The sequence below is a fragment of the Melanaphis sacchari genome, unplaced genomic scaffold (assembly GCF_002803265.2).
Source record: "Melanaphis sacchari strain LSU unplaced genomic scaffold, SCAv2.0 Contig218_pilon_pilon, whole genome shotgun sequence".
NCBI lineage: Eukaryota > Metazoa > Arthropoda > Insecta > Hemiptera > Aphididae > Melanaphis > Melanaphis sacchari.
This window is the reverse complement of record NW_020271094.1, coordinates 14,617-24,863: the sequence shown is the minus strand read 5'-3', so window position 1 is coordinate 24,863 and position 10,247 is coordinate 14,617. Positions and strand designations below refer to the sequence as shown.

At 33.2% G+C, this 10,247-nt stretch overlaps 1 protein-coding gene and 1 pseudogene across 1 annotated transcript; both read right to left on the bottom strand.

Annotated features, from left to right (window-relative positions):
* Positions 1-914: 914 nt before the first annotated feature.
* On the bottom strand, positions 915-3,124 carry LOC112593972 (annotated as a pseudogene).
* Positions 3,125-3,748: 624 nt separating this feature from the next.
* Positions 3,749-4,333, bottom strand: LOC112593970 (protein ALP1-like). The gene has a single exon (XM_025338557.1). The coding sequence runs from the start codon at positions 4,331-4,333 to the stop codon at positions 3,749-3,751; it is 585 nt and encodes a 194-aa protein (XP_025194342.1).
* Positions 4,334-10,247: the final 5,914 nt, after the last annotated feature.

The window sequence follows — 10,247 nt, the reverse complement described above, 5'->3', positions numbered from 1 at the left end:
AAACTGGTCCGCCGCCCGGTATGTTCTCTTTTGAAATGTAGTATAGTATATTCTTGTACAGAAACATCAACGGTAGCTTGTAGATATTATAATTTGATATCTAATGAATACAGTTGGACGATAATCGATAGCTATAAATAATAATTAATTATCAATGTTATTATTAACCTACCAATAACATAAACAAATTTTCTAAAAATAAACATATGCCCTATGGATTTTTTTCTATTTATGTAGTAGGTATGCGAGCGTATACGTGCGTTAGCACGCCATAAAACGCGCGTTCACCATTCAGATGGCTGCGTGTCACGCGCGTTGTACGAGAGGGTTCTAGTCAAAAGCTATATTAAAAAAGATATTTAGTACAGTTCAGACCGTCTTCGAGAATGAATGTGATAGATGCAGTGTGTTTGTGGGCCATCCACCGAAGGATGAGGAGACGCAGACAAATGAGGAAAAGAAAATATTGGGTTCATCCTATTTTAAAAACAAGGCTTTCTCATAGTCTTTATGTCACATTATATCCTAAACTTAGAGAACACGAGGAAAAATTTTTCAATTACATTAGAATGTCCATTAAATCATTCGATGACCTATTGGAGATAATTAAATACTCCTTAGAAGCTGATGAAAATGCAATAAGATATTGAATTTCACCACAAGAAAAACTAATCGTTAGATTAAGGTAAGTCTGTCTAAATTTTATTAAACTTTTATTTACTGAAAAATATTACAAAATTATAACAAAATAAAAAATCAACCTTTAAACTTAACAAATATTTGTTGAACTACTTAATAAATTATAAAACAAAATTACATTCAATATTAAAACAAAATAAAAAATCAACCTGTAGACTTTAAAAACATTAAAAAACAGTACAAAAGAATCACCTAATATATTAGGTAAATCATTTTTATCCAAATAACTCAAGGTCTGACGACTCTTGAGAAATCTCACTATTAGTAGATAAAGGTGAAGGATATTCCATATTTTCGTTAAATTGAGTGTACATTTGATTATGACGAAGCGTATCGTATGGAATAGTTGTATAATTTGGACGATCATATTGTGGGTATGCATATCGTTGCATATTTTGTTGGCTGTACGATGTGGATACGTGGTTGGATTTAGAGATGTCTGTACTTGAAGGTTGAGGATGAGTTTGTATTGACTGATTTTTTAAAAGTAGGTTGTAAATTTCGATTTTAGTTTTTAAACGCATTGCATCTGGTACTTTTTTAATTTCTTTGTATAAAGATAAACAAAATAATTTATCTTCGTCATCCTCTTTTTTTTCTATAGTATTCCTGTGATTTAAACTTTTTTCTATTATGTTGGCAAAGTGCTCATCAGCAGGATGAAGTTTTATTTTTTTTCGTTTCTGAAGAGGACTTTTGAACGTACCTTCTTCATTTGAAACTCTGGAACTATCTTCCTCGATCGAATTTTCAGTCGATGATTCTAAATTTTCATCATCGCCAACATCTGTAGTTTCAAAATTGCTCTCCGTAGAATTTTTTTTTTATGGTTGGCTATAGAAATTGCAAACTTTTATAATATAAATATGACGACTTCACTGCTCCCGATCCAGACTTAACTTGTTTCATTTTTTTTACTTCCTTAACATATGCATCTCGAATACCCTTCCATCTCTTTTGTAATTCTAATCCTGAAACAAAAAATCGGATTGTAAACTGTGCCCATGCATTTTTATGCATTAAAATGTATCCAAAATATCTCATATAATATTTAGCCAAAGTTAAAAAAGGTAATCGTATAGTCTACATATAAAAAATAATCATAAATTATTTTTTTATTTTATATTTCAGATACTTGTCAACAGATTGCTCAATAACCGATTTACACTATAGTTACAAAATTGGAGTATCTACTATGAGTGGCATAATACGCCAGGTATGCCAAATCATATGGATTAAATTAAAAAATACTGTAATGAATGAACCTAACAAACCGAAATGGTTAGAAATTTCAACAGGATTTGAAAAACGTGCAAATTTCCCAAACTGTATTGGAGCGTTAGGTAAGGCTAATTGATAACTATTGATAAAAAAAAAACCTTTAATTTATAAAAACAATATTTTTTAAATAAATTTATGATTTTTCATTTATTTATATAAATAATTATATTAAAAAAAAATATTTTTAATTTTAACTAGTTAATGCCCAGTCTTGTAAATAATATGCAAAATTACTATTGATTATTAAAAATATGATTTACAAATGAGAAGCATATACGAATTACTCAACCACCGGATTCCGGTTAAATTTATTACAATTACAAGAACTTTTTCTCTCTTGTTTTGATGGCATTGTGTGATTCAAACTATTGTTTTGTATGGGTCGACATTGGAGGTTATGGTAAAGATAGTTGACTCAGGGTTATATAAAGAATCTACGTTATATAATAAATTAACTGAAAAGAAATTAGACATTCCTAATAATTGATAATGAAAATACAAAAGTCCCATACGTAATAGTAGCTGACGAAGCATTTGGTATGACAGAAAATTTAATGAGACCTTATGGTGGCAAAATGTTATCCTATAAAAAAAAAATTTTAATTATCGGTTAACGTTGGCACGTCGATATGTAGAATGCACATTTGGGATTATGTGTAGTAAGTGGCGAATATTACATAGACCGCTAGATGTACATATTGACTTTGCTGAAACTATTGTAAAAGCCATATGTGCTTTACATAACTATGTTAGAGTGAGAGATGGTTTTAATTATGAAGATACACTATACACACCACCATTATCAAATCTTAGTTCAACCTATACTGGCCGTCATGTACGTGATGCTGATAAGATTCGAAACAAATTTACCAACTACTTTACAAATGAAGGGAAATTAGAGTGGCAAGACAAAATGATTTGAATAATTTTATTCTTTTGTAAACTTTAAAATAAATATAATAAAAGATTAATTACCTAAATTTTTCTTTTATTCTTCTGAATCCTCAGGACCACCAAAGACAAGCACCAACTCTCCCCAACTTCTTCTCTTTATGGTTCGGTTTGAGTACTCATGCGTTGTCATGTCCCATATGGCAGGCCTTTTTTCTACTTCGTTAATTAACGTATCTATTTCGATTTCCATATTTAAAAAAATACTAGTTTTTATGATCAAAATTCGATCGTTCGTATCGAAACGCGCGTATCAACTGAACGGTCCGATAATGATACATGGAATTTCAATCCACGGAGTCACGTGCGTGGTCGCGCGGAAATAGAAACTTGCGTCGTTATCGCGATCGACGCGTGTATACGCCCGTAAACACGCGCCATGTGAACGATGTACAGGAACACTGATTATCTAAATACGCACGTCTGTCTAACGCGCGTATACGCGCGTCCATGTGAACCTAGACTTATTGTGCAATTACTTATTATAAAAAATATTTTAATTATTTTATGTGTTATTAATTTATTATATTATTTATATACAATTATATAATATTATAAACGTATACTGAAAAATGGAAGTCGAAACTGACTTACTTATTAGTGAAGTAGAAAAGAGGCCGGCCATTTGGGACATGACGTCAAGTGAATATTCGAACAGAACTCTAAAAAGGAAAGTTTGGGTAGAATTAGTTCTCGTATTTAGTCATGTTGAAGATACGAAAGACGAAAAAAAAAATTTGGTTAAGTAAAAATTAATTTTAAAATGTATTTTTGATTTTATTTTTTTACTACTTAATAAATTACAAAACTTTTTAAATCATGTTGTGTCTTGCCACTCTAATTTCCCTTCATTTATAAAGTAAGAGGTAAATTTTTTTCGAATTACATCTGCATCTTTTATAGCCCGTCCGGCGTGTGATGGATTTAGGTCTGTCAATGGTGCTGTATAAAGTGTATCCTCGTACTTGAAGCCGTCTCTTAACCTGACATAATTATGCAATACACAAATCGCTTTAACAATGTTTTCAAAAAAATCAATTTTTACATCGAGTGGTCGGTGTAATATTCGCCACTTATTGCACATAATTCCGAATGTGCATTCCACAAAACGGCGTGCTAAAGTTAAACGATAGTTGAATATCTTTTTTTCATATGATAACATTTTACCTCCATAAGGCCTCATCAAATTTTCCGACATACCAAATGCTTCATCAGCCACTATTACATATGGAATTCTAATATATCCATTGTCGGTTATAGGTCCGGGATCAGGAATATTTAACTTTTTTTCGGTTAGTTTTTTATACAAAGTAGATTCTTTATAAATTCCCGAGTCACTATCTTTACCAAAGCCTCCAATATCAATACATATGAAGCAATAGTTTGAGTCACATAAAGCCATCAAAACCAGAGAAAAATAATGTTTGTGATTATAATAAATAGAACCGGTATCAGGAGGTTGGTTTATTCTAATATGCTTTCCATCTAAAGCTCCGATACAGCTTGGAAATTTTGCATGTTTTTTAAATTCATTTGATATATCTATCCATTTCTGATTGTTAGGCTCCTTTATTACAATATTCTTCAGTTTTGTCCATATTACATGGCATACCTGGCATATTATTCCTGTCAGCGTAGATATTCCAATTCTATAATTGTAATGTAACTCAGTTATTGAGCAGCATGTTGACAAGTACCTACGAAATCAAAATAAAAGAATTTATTGCATTAATAATATTATTTTGTATTGTTAGGTAAAATAAAAAAATAAAATATTTAATGAATTTTAATTTTAATTTGTTTTAATTGTACATATTTTTCATAACACGCCATGATAGTATCATGCGATGCATCAGTGATGTGAATTTTACGAAAACAAAACTTTTACATACAAAATTATAAAATTCAGGAAACCCCCAACATTATTAATATTTTTCGTTTTAGGATTAGAATTACAGAAGAAGTGGAAAAGTCTTCGAGATGGCTACGTCAGGGAACTAAAAAAAAATAAAAAATGTGAAATCTGGATCGGCAGCTCCCGTAAAGTCATCGTACTTATTTTTTAGGAGGTGTTATGGGCTACGAGATATACTAATAATATAAATATATCATAATATAATGTTTATGAGCTACGAGATATGCTAATATATAATATAATGTGTAATATTGCTATAGGTCATAGGCGTGCGCACGGGGCAGCAGAGGCAGCATATGCTGCCCCTGGACTTTATTTGGGGCTACTGGGGCCGGCAAATATTAAATAATGGGTCTCGGTAAAATTATATTTCCACAAATGATTTTTTTTTTTTTTGGTCGAGTATAGATATGAATATTTTATGATATAGAATTTATCAGTATAAAACTAATAGACTAGACCTGTCTACTATAAAAAGAAATAGCCATGATTTTTAATCGTAAATATTATTATCATATTTTATGGTCAACAAATCTAAAAATAAACTAGGTTTTTAACGTTATCGTAATATCGTACACTAATATGCCATGACGATGCTGGCCCGCCACAACATTAATGATAGACGATATTAAATAGCGATTAGCAATTACGTAATTGGACTATTGGAGTTGCACTCGCACATCTTAATATTTTTCGACGTGCGTCGTGCTCATTGCTCAATACCTACAATTGTCCTACATTATTATATGACTATAATAGTAGTAACTAGTAAGTTGTAACATTACTGTTGTGTCATGTCCGGTAAACGAAAGGGCGGGGCTGAAAAAGCCCGTGAAAAGAAAAGATTGTTGCTTTTGAATGCGAGCGATAAATGTTATAAGTTAAAGGACATGTTTTCAAAAAATTCAAAACTTTCAAATACGCCAAGTACATTGAAATCTGACACCAATGCTGTTGGGCAATCCAATGATAGAATCGGTAAGTTTTATCCACTGACTTATTAAAATTATAGGTCAATAGTTTTATTATAAGTATTTAACTCTATCATAGTATAATTAAATATTTTTATTTATTTATATTTTATGGTTTTAGTTTTAAATGAAATAAAAGATCTTGTTACAGTCGAAAAAATCTATTCAAGTTTATCAAATGATATGTTTGGTAAGTTTAGGGTGACCAGACGTCCTCTTTTACGAGGATTTGTCCTCTTTTTATGAGTGTCCTCGTTTGTCCGTGCTCTTTTAAATAAAAAGTCAAAATGTCCTCTTTTTTAAACGTAATCTGTATTCAGTGGTAAAATGCATTTTAAACAATCTTATATTTCCAAAAAATAATTTATAGAATTGGTGATAACATGAGTAATGCACACGATTATAGATAATATTTTGATTATGGCTTGTTATGGCTGTAGTCCAGGACCTGTAGATAGTAATATATTGTGGTGATGGATGATAAGATATTGTGATAAGATTTAGAAGAACTTTTCTATTATTATTATTATTATTAATATTACTATCACAGTATAGTTATTTTTAGAACTAACAATGGAATAAGATTATAAGAATATTATATTATGCTATAAAATATAAAAACTCCGGCGTAGGGAAAGTGGCGCTCCCATCGCCCAGTGTACACCCAGTACACTGCAGTAGCCGTACCCTGACCTTAAGTGGTTGGGGTAGTCTGGTCCTCCAGGTTGGGGGTTGAGCGCAGGGCTAACAACCCTGCCTCGTAAAAATGCTTTGTTCAGGATCCTAAGAACAAGCCTCGGACTAGATTTAATGGAAAAAGACATGGAAACGGAAACACGGAACTTACTTTTGGAACTTGGAACGTACGAACTCTTTACAAACCCGGTGCTGCACAAAGTATGATTAAGGAAGTAGAAAAATATGGTCTAGGAATAGTAGCTCTGCAGGAAATAAGATGGAAGGTAGCAGGAAGTATAGACATGGGCAATATGACAATCCTTTTCGGGGGGTGTGATGAAAGAGGACAATATGGAGTTGGTTTTGCGGTGCGTAAAAATATAGTACCAACGATAAAAGATTTTAGAATAATTAACCCAAGACTGGCGTTGTTAAAAATAGAGACTAAATGGTTCGATATCGTATTCATTAACGGACATGCACCCACAGAGGACAAATCACAACAAGAAAAAGAAGATTTTTATACTGAGATAGAACAACTACTAGAAGGGATTAGTAATAGCAAAATAAAAATTGTACTAGGAGACATGAACGCCAAAATAGGGAAAGAGAGATCATATAGACCAACTATTGGTACCCACAGTTTACACGACATGACTAATGACAATAGCACAAAACTTGTGGATATGGCCATAGGGAAAGGTCTTAAAGTCAAGAGTACAATGTTCCCGCATAAGAACATACATAAAGGGACGTGGGTGTCACCTGATGGTAGGCACGTAAACCAAATAGATCATATATTAATAAATGAGAGATTTGCCAATAACATAACGGATGTAAGAACATACAGAGGAGCTGACTGCGATTCAGACCATTTCCTAGTGGCTAGTAACCTTAGGGTTAAGCTAAAAACAATGAGTAGGAATATAAAATCGGAAATTATCAGGTATGATGTAGAGAAACTCAGGGATAGTAGGAAAGCTAGAGAATTTCAAGAGAATATACAAAAAATGGCGCGAGAATTAAACTCAAACCCCGAAACAGTAGATGAGCAATGGAAAATAATTAAACATACCCTTGGAAAGGTGTCGGAGAAAGTTTTAGGGAAAGCTCATAGAACGAAGAAACCCTGGTTTAACGCTATCTGCCAAGAAGCCCTGGAAAGAAGGAAAATAGCAAGAGAAAGATGGCTAAATGATACTAACAATCAGGAGGAAGAAAGAATCTTTAGAGTTAAAAGGAAAGAAGTACATAACATTTTGAGGTGTGAAAAGAGAAAGTATGTTCAAAATTTAATGAGGGAGGCAGAACAGGATTATAGGTCACACAATACACGGCAGCTATATCACAAGGTAAATAGTTTTTAAGGCGGATATAGAAGACAAGAAATATTTCTGAAAAAGGACGATGGAAGCCTAGTGACGGAGCAGGAAAATATAATGGAGAAATGGGCAGAGTATTTCGAAAAGCTACTCAATTGTGAAGCACCAGTTGATAAATTTACATATGGACACAACGAACCCAATGATGATCCCTGCCCACCCCCATCAAAGGAAGAAATCGAACAACAGATCAAAAGGCTCAAAAATCACAAGTCACCCGGGGAAGATGACCTTCAAGGGGAAATTTTAAAGCATGCGGACAGCTCCATGATAGAAAGTATATACTTGTTGATAAAAGAAGTGTGGGAGACGGAAATTTTACCGAAAGACTGGGGAGTAGCATACATATGCCCAATACACAAAAAAGGCGATAAGCAAGTCTGTAGTAATTACAGAGGAATAGCATTGCTAGATACAACATATAAGGTATTATCATATTGCATCCTGGATAGAATCAAACCTTTGGCCGAACAAGTGGTGGGGGACTATCAATGTGGATTCAGGCAAAATAGGTCAACGACAGATCAGATATTTATAATCAGGCAGTTATTCCAGAAAAGCTGGGAATATAATAAGGAACTCCATGTTATCTTCGTTGATTTTCAAAAGGCGTATGACAGAATAGATAGAACTAGCATAACCGAAATTCTGAAACATTTTCATTTCCCAAGGAAAATAGTACAATTAGTGGAAGCTAGTATAAGACAAACTAAAGTCAAAGTCAAAGTAGGAAACGCGACATCGAGGATGGTAGAGGTAAGAACCGGACTTAGACAGGGGGATGCCTTGTCGCCAGTACTTTTTAATTTAGTATTAGAGAAGGTGGTCCGAGAAATAAATATTGGAAGAGATGAAGGAGTAAGAATGGATAGAACTTGCTTCAGTCTGCTCGCCTATGCAGACGATATAATCTTGCTAGGAGAAGACGAACAAAAAGTGGGAGGTTTATGCGGCAGGTTAATAGAATCGGCAAAGAAGGTAGGGCTACATCTCAACATAGAGAAAACGCAGTACATGAAAGTTAGTAGGGAACTAGATAACCTTCAGGAAACCGAAACCATAACAGTTGGCCAGTACGAGTTCAAAAGAGTAGAAGATTTTAAATACCTGGGCACGTTTTTAACGCAGAAGAATGAATGTCAAATTGAAATTCAACAAAGAATAAAAATGGGAAATAAATGCTTCTATGCACTAGGCAAACTACTAAGCTCGAAAGTCATGTCAAAAGAGGTTAAAACTCAGCTGTATTTGACAATCATACGACCAATAGTCATGTATGGTTCACAATGTTGGACGTTACGAAAGACTGAGGAGGAAAGATTAGCAGTTTTTGAGAGGAAGGTACTTCGTAAAATATATGGACCTATATATGATCAAGAGCTTCAAGGATGGAGAAAAAGACATAATCAAGAACTGACGGAGCTTTTCAATAGACCAAATATTATGAACGAGATCAAACGGAGTAAGTTGGAATGGGCAGGACACGCAGTTAGGAAGCAAGATTCAATGGTTCAAAGGGTACTCCTAGAAAACCCAAAGAGAAAAAGACCACTGGGTAGACCAAGGCTACGCTGGGAAGATGGAATAAAAAAAGATTTCCTAAGTGCTGGCGGAGCGGAATATGATCACAGGGACTGGAAGGAAGTAGCGGAGAATAGAGAAGAGTGGGAAAGGATTTGTTCTATGGCAAGATGGTCTCAAAGGCCTTAAAAAAAAAAAAAAAAAAAAATATAAAAACATTTAAACCAATTGACTTTCCTAGACAATGATAAGACCAAAACAAGATAATTAATAAATATTTATTAATCAAGACTTAAAAAAAATAGCTAATAGTTAATACAATAATACCTATATAGTCATTAGTGTTTTTAAAAATGCCTAAGAGAAAATGTGTCTTCAATGATCGACTGAAGGAATCATTTAAAAGTTTTGTTGATGGCCGTGACGTTAGTGAAGCCAAATGTATCGTCTGTGATTGCTATGTTTCAGTTGCCAATAAAGGTATGTTTTCCTTCAACAGATTTATATATTTTAAATTCATTAATATGCTTAGTATTTTTACATTTTTGTCAGGGTCTTATGATTTAAAAGCTCATTTAGACACAACTAAACATAAGTTAAGAATAGCTAGTTCTGCGGTTTCATCATCTAACAGTTTAAGTAATTTTATTATTAACAAAAATACACCTGCAATTTTGAAAATTAGTGCAGTGGAGGGTACACTTGCATTTCATACAGTTATACATCACCATAGTTTTCGATCAATGGATTGTACGCCTGCAATCTTACGTTGTATGTTTGATGACTCTAATACTGCTAAAAAAATAAGTTGTGCACGAACTAAAACTGAAGCAATTGTAAATAATGTAC